The sequence below is a fragment of the Ctenocephalides felis genome, unplaced genomic scaffold, assembly GCF_003426905.1.
Source record: "Ctenocephalides felis isolate EL2017-DRISC unplaced genomic scaffold, ASM342690v1 CF-g0.4_SCAFFOLD_03570, whole genome shotgun sequence".
NCBI lineage: Eukaryota > Metazoa > Arthropoda > Insecta > Siphonaptera > Pulicidae > Ctenocephalides > Ctenocephalides felis.
The window spans coordinates 27062979-27077267 of NW_020539724.1; the positions used below are offsets into that span (position 1 = coordinate 27062979).

The window sequence follows — 14289 nt, forward strand, 5'->3', positions numbered from 1 at the left end:
TGTTCAATTACGTTTAATACGATGTTTACGCGAATATTATTTATTTATGACTTATATAAAATTGCGAGCTATCTTTCAAATGTTCGAATAAAACTCGAAAACGGCTGAATCGATTTGGCCAGTCTTAGTCTTGAAAAATTCGTGCCAATCCAGAGAAAGTCCAAAAGGTGAAAAAATATTTCAAATCCGCGTAGAAACTTTACATTTTTAATTTGAAAATTTTTGTAGAAGCGTAATTTAAATAAAACAATGGACGGTGGCAATTTCGTGAAATGTCAAACGCTTTCGACAGATGATGTTCAATTACGTTTAATAGGATGTTTTACGCGAATATTATTTATTTATGATAAATTTGTAGCAAGTAGTTTTGTTTGTAGTTTTACTTATATACAAAAACGTTAGTAAACGGGCCGCAAGTGTTACTAGAGACTCAAAATATCAACTTTTTGATATGTTAATATGAAAATGCACTTTTTGGCATATTTTTCTCAAACACGGTGCTCTAAAAGATCTCATTTGTATAATTATATACTCATTGGTATTTATAAAACGTTTTCTAGGTTATATTATTTTTATTTATGTTATCTAAATTCAGAACCTAAATTTGGTATCGATCAAATGGACATTTTGTCGAATAACATTTTTCCAGTTATAATTTCCCAGAATTTATCGCAGAATAGATAGTAATATATGAAGACCCAGGATTAAAAAAATCCACCACCGATGTGCCAAAAATCAGTAAAGTTAAGCATTGTTTAACAACAATATTTGAAATTAGAGGAAAAAAGATGTATAGCCAGCTACAAACTTGATTTGAAAACGATAATCTTTGAAATGGGGGAGATAAACGGTAATCTTGAAAATCCATAATAAAAGTATTTTCTTCCGTTGGTAGTTTTAGCATTAGTTAAAAATGTAATTATTTTGTAAAATACCATGGAAATTATAATAAGGCTTTAAACCTTTTGCCACCTGCCCGTTACAAGTTACTCCGCATATAGGATAAAAAGGTCTAGATAACAAATTTTTGGAAGATATCGAAAAAGCACATTTCTACAATGATGAAGTAGAAGTCAGATTACTGAACGTAGTCAGATAATTGTTTGTTTGATATGTGTTATTGTTGTGATAATTGTTATGGTTTTCACAATATAGTTTATATTTGCTCAAAGTCAAATTGGACTTTTGTGTGTCGCCCTGCTCTACATATATACTTTTTATTAAATTTACTTTAATTCATCGAATGTAACTTGGAACCTTTCAAAAAGCAGGTCCAAGAAGAAATACTTAATTCATTTTTTATCTCTCCTCGCAACAATTTGAAAATTTTGTATAAGCTCAGTAGTATTATTTACAATTATACACAAAATCCAGAATCCAAAAAGAATCTGAAAAACTTGAAACGTAATTATTAAGCCGAAAGATAAAAAAAGACTCGGATTGGATTATACGATGTTTTCTATAGAAAGTGTATAAAACTTGCAGTTTGATTATATTGACAAAATATAGACAAACTAACGGGTTTTATTGTTTCTATAATACCTCATTGTATATAGCATTCAAACAACACATCCTTATACACTTAAAGTATTAATATTTTTGATTCTATAGAAATGGTTTAGAATATACCTTATTTAGCAAAACAACGTTTGCCGGGTCAGCTAGTATATATATATATATATATATATATATATCTTATATATAAAATTCTTCTGTAACAATGTAAGTTTCATTAATCCTCCTAAACTATAATTCGGATTTTCATGAATCTTCCTGAAGTTTGTTCGGGAAATTTTTTAGAATATTTTGATTCATAGAAATATAGTTAGATTGTAGAAGTAAATGGAAAAAAATACAAAAAACCGCTTATCATTGCTTGCCCTTGAAAATATTTTAGGCATAGTTTGACATTAAAAACAAAAGACGACTGTCATTTGCCAAACATTTCCATTCACTTATAGGCTAAGACAATATTAAAATATAATATATTTATGATTATGAATAAGAAAAATGTAAGGACTACATTATTATTGCCAAAAAGAAGCTGAGATATGCCAAAAATTAAAATAATATAAGATTTAGTATAAAATACAGTCAACATCTGACAGGTGATGTAGTCTGCGCATGCGTCTGTCAGTGATCGCTTATAGCCTACAATTCACTTTGACTAACTATTATTTTTTAACTTTTAAATGCAGTCGTGTTTTGCCTTACTTTACTAAACCACGATACAAAAATAATTTATTTATTCAAACAATTATTTAGAAGTTTCATTGTGTCTAAAATTCATATGTTTGGCATTGGATACGAAATATTTACTCAAGACAATGGAGCATTTTGGGTCTGAATATTTTTAATGTGCTTCAATTTGCAAGAAATTTTGGAATTAGGTTCATCTTACTCTCAAGTTTAAAAATAAAAATAATTTAGAATCATTTGCCACTTCCCGGGGGGATGACATCTCTTTTCAGTGGTTCAATTGTATCTCTTTCAAACTAACGTCGGATATCGATAAAAGAACTAATTAGAATAGAAAAATGTTTAATAATGTTTTTCAAAAATAAATTACTTTTCAAGTTACTGGCTACTGAAAATTTGTTGTTTTTGCGTTTTTCATCGTTTTTGCAATTATTTCTAAAAATATACATTTAAACGAAAATCATGTAATGAACAAAATTATATCAATCAAATCCTAATAAATCGGTGTTCTATAAATTGTTCTAGGAACAATATTAGGCTAGATATGAAAATGGGGTTTTATAGTACTCAAAATAAGTTTTAAAATTAGTTCGAGTACATCTGCGTGTAAGATGAGTGAGCTATCATGCAGATAAAAGATGCATACAATATTTTTTTCGTTCAAATAGTTTTTGAGTGCCATTTCCACCAAAATTAAAAATAATCGTATTCCCTCTGGAATCAACTTGGTTTAAGAGATTTTGACGGGTTCTAGAAAATACCATAACTTTAGTGCAAAGGATTTCCAAAAAGCTCATGATTTCATGAAAAAAAATCTATTTAAAAAAATAAAAGATACGTATAATGGTATATAAATGAAAATTCAAGGTCTTTTACTGACCAATTATTGCTTTTTATTATTTTTCTGTAACACAAATATTGATAGTGTACAACCAGAGTGTCTTTCGAGTCCTTCAATCCTTTGCCATTTCAAAATAAGAGAAGTTACGGTAAAATTTATGATAGAGAAAGTTGTAGCTCATTTAATTACCTTTAAAATAGTGTATTGCAAGTATTGATAAAATCAGAATTAATAGAGTTATAATTCAATTAATCCGGTGGGTGATGACGTAGTGCAAATTGTTTTTACTTCTGAACTTAAGATTAAGATTAGCCTATTTCCGACACACGGTTTTTTCCTCTCCATTTACTGCAATTTTGTAGATCGTAGGTTGAATAGAGCACATGTGAACAGGATTTGACAAATTAATTCAATTCAAATATAAACTTAAGTAGTATGTATATAAATTCATTAGTGAGAAAAATGTAATTTAGAAATAAAAAATACTAAAAGCCAGTTGAAATTTGGTACAAATATATAAAAATTATAGGCAACATTATTAAAGCCATTATTTTGGGTAGAAAAAACCAATGTGATATTGTACCTTTACCGGGAATGCTATTTATTAATTCTTTCTGGATTTGTTATACCCTTTAAAAGACTTCAATTTTCAACACGTGTAAATTATGCTATAAATCACAAAGGCAGGCGATGATTTTTTGTGTGATACATTTGGAAAGTCAATGTTTTAGTCGTGAATAAACAAAAAATCATTCATTTTTTCATCCACACCTACAAGTTTGACTAAAAAATTGTATAACCCTTGACATTAAAATAAATTGAGCTATTGGAAATAAATTTGTGGTTTAAATTGCAGTGTTTAATTTTTATTATATAATTTTATTAAACATATTTCAATATTTGTTAAAGGGATAATTAAAGTGTTAACTGTGGGAATTGAGAATCATCATTTTATTTTAAGCAGCTCTACAGTCACTCATTTATTGATGTAAATCATAGGTTCCCAAACTTGTTTGTGTCGTGGACCCCTTTAACTTTGCCATGGACCCCTTATTTAGCCGATATCAATTTTTTTTCATTTAATTTATTTTTGTATTATACATTCAAAGTAAAGTCCAAGTGAAGACATAATTGACTTCATAATAATAATAAAATGAGTATTGATGAGGTGTATTGTGATCAACAATCGTGACCTCTTGAAAGCTATCATAGACCCCTGAGTGTCCATATGGACCACTTTGGGAATCACTGATATAAATAGTAATTCGAAAAACAATAATTATTAATTTTAACTGAACGGTAAATATTAGTACAGGATATTGAAAAAATGCAGAATTGGGTACAGGACAACGTCTGTCGGGTCATCTAGTATATATATATATATATATATATATATATATATATCTTCTGTAACTATGTATGAATGATTAATCCTCCTGAACTATAACTCGGATTTTCATGAATCTTCCTGAAGTTTGTTCGGGAAATTTTCTAGATTTTTAGATTCATAGAAATATAGTTATATTGTAGAAATAAATGGAAAAAATTACAAAAAACCGCTTATCATTGTTTGACCTTGAAAATGTTTGAAGCTTAGTTTGACATTAAAAAAAATGAAGACTGTCATTTGTCAAATATTTCTATTCACTTATAAGCTAAGACAATAAATAAATAAATAAATAAATAAATAAGCCTCTTTATTTCCTGTCTTTTAACATTTTTTACATGGATTTGTTAAATTAACATAAACTTGCATATACAGAACATGTTATATTATGTAAGATAAACACAGTACACGATGTATAGAGTTAATCGGCAAGAACCCCACGGGCTAAGGCAATATTAAGATATAATAAATTCATGATTATAAATAAGGGAAATATAATGTCTACATTATTATTGTCGAAAAGCAGCTGAAATGTGCCAAAAATTAAAATAATATAATTAAATACAGTCAACATGCGTCTGACAAGTGATGCAGTTCTGCGCATGCGTCTCACGTTTGTGAAATGTCAGTTCAATGTAATTACGTACACTATATTAAAATTCAATTTGACAGATTATTATTTTTTAACTAAATGTTAAAGAAAAATTAAAAGCGCTGTTTGCTAATATATTCAGAAATATACATTTTGACAAAAATAATGAAATGACCAAAATTATATATAGGTTGTCAAATATCTCCCTTCCGCCTTTTTGTATTATAAACCAATAGCAAAAAAGCGGAAGGGAGATATTTGACAACCTAATAAATTAAAATCTTAATAAATCACTGTTTTATAGTGTTCTAGGAACAATATTAAGCTATATATATAAATGGGGTTTTATAGTCCTCAAAATAAGCTTTAAAATGTAAAATGTAAATGTAAAATGAGTGAGCTATCATGCAAATAAAAGACGCATACAATTTTTTTTTAACTTGAATCAAATAGTTTATGTGTGCCATTTCCACCAAAATTAAAAATAATCGTATTCCATCTAGAAAATACCATAACTTTAGTACAAACGATTTTCAAAAAAACTCACGATTTCATGAAAAAAAATACATAAAAAACAACCAATTTCTCATTATTATATCTCTGAAATTTAAGGGTTTTTTCTGACTAATTATTGATTTTTATTATTTTTTTGTTACACAAATATTTATAGAGTTATAATTGTTTAAAAAGTGCGCGGCAGTGAACCAGAGTGTCTTTCAAGCCCTTTAACCCTTCGCCGTTTCAAAATAAAAAAGCTACGGTAAAATTTATGATAAAGAAAGTTGTAGGTCATTTAATTAATTCAATCAATGCAATTAATGCCGGAGTGGTGAAGGAGTGCAAATTGTTTTCACTTCTGAACTTAAGATTAAGATTAGCCTATTTTCAAAATATCAAGAAAACTGGAGCATAGTAAAAAAAATCGCAGAGCACACGCTTTTTCCTGTCTATTTACTGCAATAATTTTGTTTATCGTAGGTTGAATAGAACACATGTGAACAGGATTTGACAAATTAATTCACTTCAAATATGAACTTTAACCTAATTTAGATATTAAAATTACTAGAAGCCAGTTAAAATATGGTACGAAATTATAAAAATTATAGGCAACATTTTTGAAGCAATTATTTTGGGTAGAAAAATTCAAGGTAGTATTGTACCTATACCGCGAATGCTATATATTAAATCTTTCTGAATTTGTTATACCTTTTAAAAGATTTCAATTTCAAATACTTATATCGAATGCTATAAATCACAAAGGCAGACGATTTTTCGTGTATTAAATTTGGAAAATCAATGTTTTTGTCGTAAATAAACAAAAAATCATTCATTTATACATTCACATCTACAGGTATGACTAAAATTATTGGATAACCCTTGGCAATTAAGGACAGAATGATTAAAAGAAGACTGGAGTGGTGGGGTGAAAAATTTGGAATACTACCAAAAAGTCAATTTGGCTTTAGGAAGGGTATGGGAACACAGGATAGTTTAAGTAATTTTATTAGTGACTTACATATATCCTTTGCGAAAAATAAGTATGTTGTGGCACTTTTTAGTGACATCAAGGGTGCATACGATAATGTTTTACCTAAAATATTATCAGAAGCTATGTCAAAGATTGGATTACCATGTAACTTTATTAGGGCAGTTACTAATAATATCTTTGAAAGGGAAGTATATTTTAGAATAAATGGTAAAATAATTGGACCAAGGAAAATATATAAAGGGTTACCATAAGGAGGTATTTTAAGCTCTTTATTATATGCGATATACGTAAGAGATATAGAAGGGATCTTGGCGCCAGGAACAAAAATTTTGCAGTATGCGGACGATGTGGTTATTTATGTAGAAAAAGTAAGCCTGCAGGAAGCTTGTGAGGTAATGAGTAAGAATATTGATCGTTTTCATGAGTGGCTGGAAGAGAAAGGTCTGGAATTATCAGAAAATAAAAGTTCAATTGGTATTTATACAAGACACAGAAATATTAATCATGTGGATAAGATAAATAGTAAATATCACATCATTAAAGTACAAAAATATAACAAATTCTTAAGGGTTATATTTGATCAAAAGTTATCTTTCAGACACCACATGGATTATGTGCTTAAAAGAATAGAAAAAAGAATAAATATTTTGAGAATGACGAATGGTACATGGTGAGGATCACACCCTATTACGTCCTTGAATCTTTATAAAACACTAATAAGACCCATTTTTGATTATGGATGTATTGTATTTAATAATTCGATTTATTGTAAAGTATTGGACAAAGTTCAATATAACTGTTTGAGAATTTGTATGGGGGCTATGCGATCCACTCCCACTAATGCCCTGTTGGTGGAAAGTGGTGAGATGCCTTCATACCTAAGACGACAGTTCATTTGTGATAAATTTATACTTAAAAAAATAATAATACAGGATAATCAAATTATAGACAAAGTAGGTAAAATTTCAATGGACACTACAATATATAATTACTGGAAAAATCGAAAAAAACCATGCCTAGTTAATAGCTATTTGTATGTAAATAAGATAAGGAAGAAAGGTATCAATTATTCAAAACACCCATATTATAATATACTTTATTTGGATATATATATAGCATTTCTGATGATATTTTTAATATAAACATGACAAAAATAAGAGATTACAATGTAATTTACACTGATGGATCTAAGCTTGATCATAAAGTGGGTTGTGCAATATATTTGGAAAATTTGAACATTAAGTTGGGATATAAACTGCCTGATTTTGCTTCAATTTTTACTGCGGAAATTTTTGCTATTAAAAAGGCAATAGAGTTAATTCAAAGGCACAAAATAATGAAGACAGTTATCTTCACCGACAGTAAAAGTAGTATAGAAACTCTACAAAATTTATACAACAAAACTGAGCCTTCAGATATATTGTTCTATGAAGTGTGGTTCGATATTACTAGGCTGATGAAAATAGGGTATAGCATTAAAATAATATGGATTAGGGCTCACTCAGGAATCAGAGGAAATGAAATAGCAGGTAGAATAGCAAAACAAGCAACAAAAAATGGATCTATTATGCATGTAGCAACATACAAGGATTATGTGAAACGGTGTAAAAATAGAAATTTTAAAGAGTGGCAAAAAGTATGGATCGATCCAAATGAGACTAGAGGGGCCTATTATAGAATGTGCAATCCAACAGTGGGAAGCAGAATGTGGCAAAAAAGTTTCAAATTCGAGGATAGAAGAACCTTAGTAACATTAACGAGGTTAAGATTAAATCATGGAAGCTTTCCATCACACCTGCATCGGATAGGAGTTGCATCTTCGAATGTATGTAGGTGTGGTAAATCAGTTGGAAGTGGAGAACATTTAATATTGGAGTGTGGCCTGTTTGAAAAAAAATAGACAAGATATGTTGAATAAGCTGCATGAGTGTAATTACATAGACAAACCAGTTAATTTAGTTACAATATTAAGAAGTGTAAAGTGCTATAGTATTTTGGTTAATTTTGTTAGATTAAGTGGTATAAATATATAATTTTTGTTAATATAATATTGTATGTGGCTGTATTGTTATTAGAGGCCAAATAAAATAAATAAAAAAAAAAAAAAAAAAACCTTGGCATTAAAATAAATTGAGCAATTGGAAATAAATTTGTTCTATAAATTGCATTGTATAATTTTTAATATACAATTTGATTGAATATTTATTTTAATATTTGTTAAAAGGATAATTAAAGTGTTAACTGTGGGAATTGAGAATGATAATTTTATTTGAAGCAGTTCTACATTTAACATTACTCATATATTTGTGTAAATAGTAACTCGAAAAACAATAATTATTATTTTTAACTGAACGGTAAATATTAGTATAGAATATTGAAAAAACGTAGATGTGGGTACAGGACAACGTCTGTCGGGTCATCTAGTATATATATATATATATATATATATATTTAATAATATTTATATTTATGTATATACGTGTGATATTTAACTGCGCCTGGTATAATCAATTGCAGTTAAAAGTAACAAATTGAATAGGTATAACACAAAGAACGCTCGCCCGTAGGTAAGCGGTTAAGAGCGACGGGACTTGTTTCAGAGGTCCCGGGTTCAATACCCACCTCGAGCAGCCTGTTCTCAGGCAACATTGACAACGATTTTCACTTGGAAATATAGATAGCAATATGTTTCCAAGTGAAAAAAAAGCCCTCACCCGGTATTGTTGCATCATACTTGCCCTATTACAGAGATTGTAATAAAAATTTATCATACAGAGATGTGACAACTGTTTGGGTTGCCATCTGTAATGAAACAAACGTAGTTTGTAAGACCTTACTCACAACAGCTTATAGAACCCATTAGTTCTGATTGCTGTTCAAATAAAATTATAAAAAAAAAAAATTATACATCTATAACTACACAGATGATTTCGTCTGTGTCTGTGATAGCCGACCTAGTCGGATCTAAATTCAGGTAAAATATTTACCTGCGAATACATTACATTAATTACCTGTGCTATTGTAGTACAGTAGAACCTTGGTTACCCGGACCTACGTTATACGGATTATTCGGACTACCAACCGCAACTAATTTATATACATGTACATATATACAATTCGAATTTTTGCACGATTGATGCTGCAGTTTAGTATATGCTGTATATGTATGTAATGTAATCTAAGAAAATATACATATACATACATAAGGAAGTTTCAATTTTTAATAAACATTATTTTCGTTGATATCTATGCATGAATTTCTTATTTTTAATAAATACACAATATTATTCTTTATACATTGGATTATCCGGATGCCTATCGACAACAATTAGTCCGGTTAATCGTGGTTCCACTGTATATATAACATATACATAATAGTGTTCTGTAGTACTACATATTGATTATATTAAATAATTTTTGTGGTTGTTGTGTTAATAAATTGTGATTCTTAGTGATTAGTGATTAGTGAAATTATTTGCTTAACTCTTTGAACGTGCCGCTAACGGAAGTAAATAATCTTCTAAATGATTCACAAATTTGCTCGAATTTTGTTACCGAACAACAGCGATTGAAATTAATTGAAACCTCTCAAAAAATGTCAAATTCCTCTGCCGCCATGGATACTAAAACAGTGCAAAACAGTTTGACAAATTTTTGGCAAACTGTGACGAGTGCAAAAATAAGACGGATCAATACGCCGACCGAAACTATAAAGTTGACTTACAGATTCAACGTTCTCGACAATGATCAAAATTCTATAATTAATGATCAACCATCATCATTATCAACAAATACTGAAATAAATTCTCAGACAAAAAAGGAATTACCACTGCCGGTGTTTATATACGGAGTTAAAAAAAATCCGATGTGATTAACGCACTAACATCAGTTTTACCCGACAACAGTTACACAACAAAAACCTTGGTTGACAACGTTATCAAATTTATTGTTTCAACAATAGCAGATTATAGAAACTTTATTAAACTTCTGAAACAACGCAATGTTGTTTATCATACCTATCAAGCAAAAAGTGAAAGGGCGTACAGAGTTGTTTTAAAATATATTTTCTCAACCACGAATATTGAAGAAATAAAGCAAGAGATTGAAAAAACATGAGCATAAAGTACGTAATATAGTAACGTCGTACACTATAGATCAAGAGAACCGTTTAATATGTTCTATGTGGTCATAGAACCGAACAAGAATAGCCATGAAATTTTTCCTGTGAATAAAATTTTAAATAAAATAGTACACTTTAAACCACTAATACAATCTTCACAAATTATCCAATAAAGTAGATGCCAAGACTATGGACACAGCAAAACTTATTCTAATAAGTCATACATGCGCGTTAAATGTGGAGACAAACAAATTCCCGCGGCAAATATTAAACGCTCCTCACTACACGCAACATGGATCCTCCACAAAGACACGGGTATACCTACAATTCAAGAATATATATCAATGTTTGCCTGTAATTATAAGAATTGACGCCCATCCTAATCAACTAGCATGTAACTTATACCAGGAAGGTCAGCCGACTAGACTCAAAAGGAAAATCTCTCGAGATCTAATATAGTTTCTTTTTATATACGCCACTGGGCATATCTACTAATTTGTAAACAATCAATTGTAAACAACTTGTCAACATTCTCTGCTAAATATAATTATTTTTATAGATCGCAGAATGGAAATAAAATAAAAAAATATGGAGACGCTCTCCTTCAAAGTCATGTACTAAGTCTATAGAAACTCCGGCAATGTGAATGAATATACTGCTAACTTTTAATATATACCTCTAATAAAATATAGCTGAATGTACTTTGTATAGTTTGCTATGATAAATAAATAAAAAAAAAAAACTTTGAAGGGTGCCCAATATATCAGAAAATTATTGCAAGAAAAGAAGATCAAATGAACAGACCACACGGTAATCGCATTGGAAATCAATAAAGGCCCACAAATACTACGAACATGGACGAAATAAGGCATGCAAATTTTCAGCATATGACATATATACAAGTTATGAGATCACAACAATCTAATCAACATGCTAACACAACCATTGAAAACTCTACTAAAAATTTAACAATCTTCTTAATTTTTTTTTATTTAATATTTGGTCAATCAAGACTTAAAAAAGTGTTATAATACAAAATTGCTTATCTAAATAATAAAGAGAACAGCAAAATAAAGTAAACAATATACATAATAAGTAATAATAATTAAAAAGCTAAAGAAAAATTATAAAGTGAAGTAAGAAATAAAAATATAAATTAAACAAAATTGGCGTGCTGAAAGGTGTTGCCGACTTAGATTCGCCGGAACACGCATTTGTTCATTGCAGCGGTAGATCGACGGGCCATTTCCTTTTCAGGCGTCTAGTGGGCAACATTTTGATGGTTGGATTTGCGTGGATTTGCAGTTAGTTGTTGTAGGCTAAGCTTCTTGATATTATTTGTTCATAAACTGTTCTGATATTTAAATCCTTATGTAGGCAGAAGTTGGTGATATAACACGGTGCATTTGTCAATAAATGTAAGATTTTGTTTTGACATCTCTGGATGATGTTGATGTTGGATTTACTGGCACATCCCCAAAGTTCTATGCCAAATGGGGATGTCCAGATGGGGATGATAGCCGTTTTGTAGATGAGGATTTTGATCTCAAGTGATAAATTACTTTTTCTGCCTAACAGCCAATACAGATCTTTTATTCTCAGTTGAATTTGTTTTTGCTTGTTGAGTATATGCTCTCTCCAGTTTAATTTAGTGTCGAAGTGCATACTTGAATATTTTACACTGCTACAATTCGGAATGATTTGGTTATTGAGGAGGACAGGAGGACTATTGTTAAAGAAAAAATAATATGTTGAGATTTGTCGGTGCTGATCGAGATCTTCCATTTGTGGAGCCATGATTCTAGTGATGTATGATATTTTTGGATTTTATCAGTGGCAATTGCAATATCCATGTTGTTCGAGATTATTGCTACGTCATCGGCGTATGTGCAAATCATCAAATCTTCATCAGTAGGTAAATCTCTTGTGTAAAGAATATGAAGCAGTGGACTTAGGACGCTGCCCTGTGGAACACCACACTCTATGTGGCGTGTGCTTGAATAGTCACCTTTAATTCTTACGCGAAATTTTCTATTACACAAAAAGGAGTATAGAATGTTAAAGTATTTGGGAAAAATAGCTTGTATTTTAGAAAGGAGCCCTGTGTGTGATACTTTGTGAAAGCTTGACTTACGTCAAGAAATACTGCTACTACATGTTTTTTGTGATTTAAAGAATCCAGAATATAGGTAACGGTTCTATTATATTGTTGGGTTGTTGAGTGGTCCTTTCTGAATCCGAATTGGTGATTTGGGATCCATTTTTCACCTGGATGATCTTCGCCTAGTCTGAGTAAAATTAGCCTTTCAAGAATCTTGGATAAAACTGGATCTTTATTTTTCTTAGGAATCATTGTTATTTCTCCAGTTTTCCAAGCTGTAGGCCAATAGTTGAATTCAAGAATTGCATTGTAAATATTGGTTAAAAATATTATAGAGTTTTTTGGCAATTCTTTTAGCATTTTTGGAGTGATATTGTCGATGCCAGGGTAAGACTTGTTTTTAACTTCCCGAAGGAGAAGTTTATGTTTTCATCAAAAAATCCGAATTGCTAATTTTATGTTTTCTCGACGTTTCAAGCCATTCTGAATCGAATGAGACCAAATTTGGAAAAATTATGTGTGTGTGTGCGTGTATGTGAACAGATTTTTTGCCGTAAATCGACGTTTTCTCGAAAACGGCTGGACCGATTTAAGAAATTTAAAAGCCACTCTATGTATCTTGACGAGGACTATTGTTTGTCAATTTTGTGCGAGGATCGGCCAAGCCGTTTCTTTATAAATCGCAGAAAAGTGAAAAAATTTTCGTCTACGTTTTAGCCCGCAATTCTGAATCAATTCTGAAAATTCAAAAACCGTTCGAAAGATATTGGTTGGAAATCGTGCTGATTAGTTTTTGGTAGAGATCGGCCGGACCGTTTTCTTGTAATAAAGTTTTAAAAAAAAAAAATTTCGACGATTCTTATGATTATTTTTTTGACGGTAGATACCATAGTCTTCTAGATCATACTAAAATATTACGGCCCTACGACAACTGGTTTAGCTTTATAAAATCGTCAAAGTTTGCAAAAATTAGTGTGGTCCTTTTGGCATTTGTCAAAATTAGAACTTTCATCGACGTTTGCTCAAAAATGCCTGAACCGATTTCAGATATTTAAAAAGCATTTGATATATCACGATGGAGATTATCGTTTGTCAGTTTTGTGCGACGATCGGCCGAGCCGTTTCTTTGTAATTTGGAAAAAAGTGTTAAACTTTTCGTCTACATTTAAGTTCATCCTACCGAACCGATTTTAAAAAATCAAAAACTGTTCGAAAGATATTGTTGGGAATGATATAATTAGTTTTAGGTGAAAATCTACCGAGCCGTTTCTTGTAATTAACTGTTGAAAAAAATTTAGGCCGATTTTTATGGAACTTTTTTGGCGATATACATCATATTCTTATAGAACTTACTGAATTATTACGGCCTTACGACAAGTAGTTTAATTTAAAAAATCATCAAATTTTGAGAAAATGAGTAGTTTTTATGACGTTTGTTAAAATAAAATTAGACGATTTACTTGGTATAACGATAGTGTACTTGGTCTTAATGAAATACTACATTATTAAATTCCTACAAAAACTGGTTCAATTATAAAATTATTTTATTTTGAAAATTTG

General features: G+C 30.1%; 1 protein-coding gene across 1 annotated transcript; it reads left to right on the forward strand.

Annotated features, from left to right (window-relative positions):
* Window positions 1–7652: 7652 nt before the first annotated feature.
* LOC113383693 (ribonuclease H1-like) lies at window positions 7653–8408 on the forward strand. Its single transcript, XM_026621942.1, has one exon. The coding sequence runs from the start codon at window positions 7653–7655 to the stop codon at window positions 8406–8408; it is 756 nt and encodes a 251-aa protein (XP_026477727.1).
* The last annotated feature ends 5881 nt before the right edge of the window (window positions 8409–14289 follow it).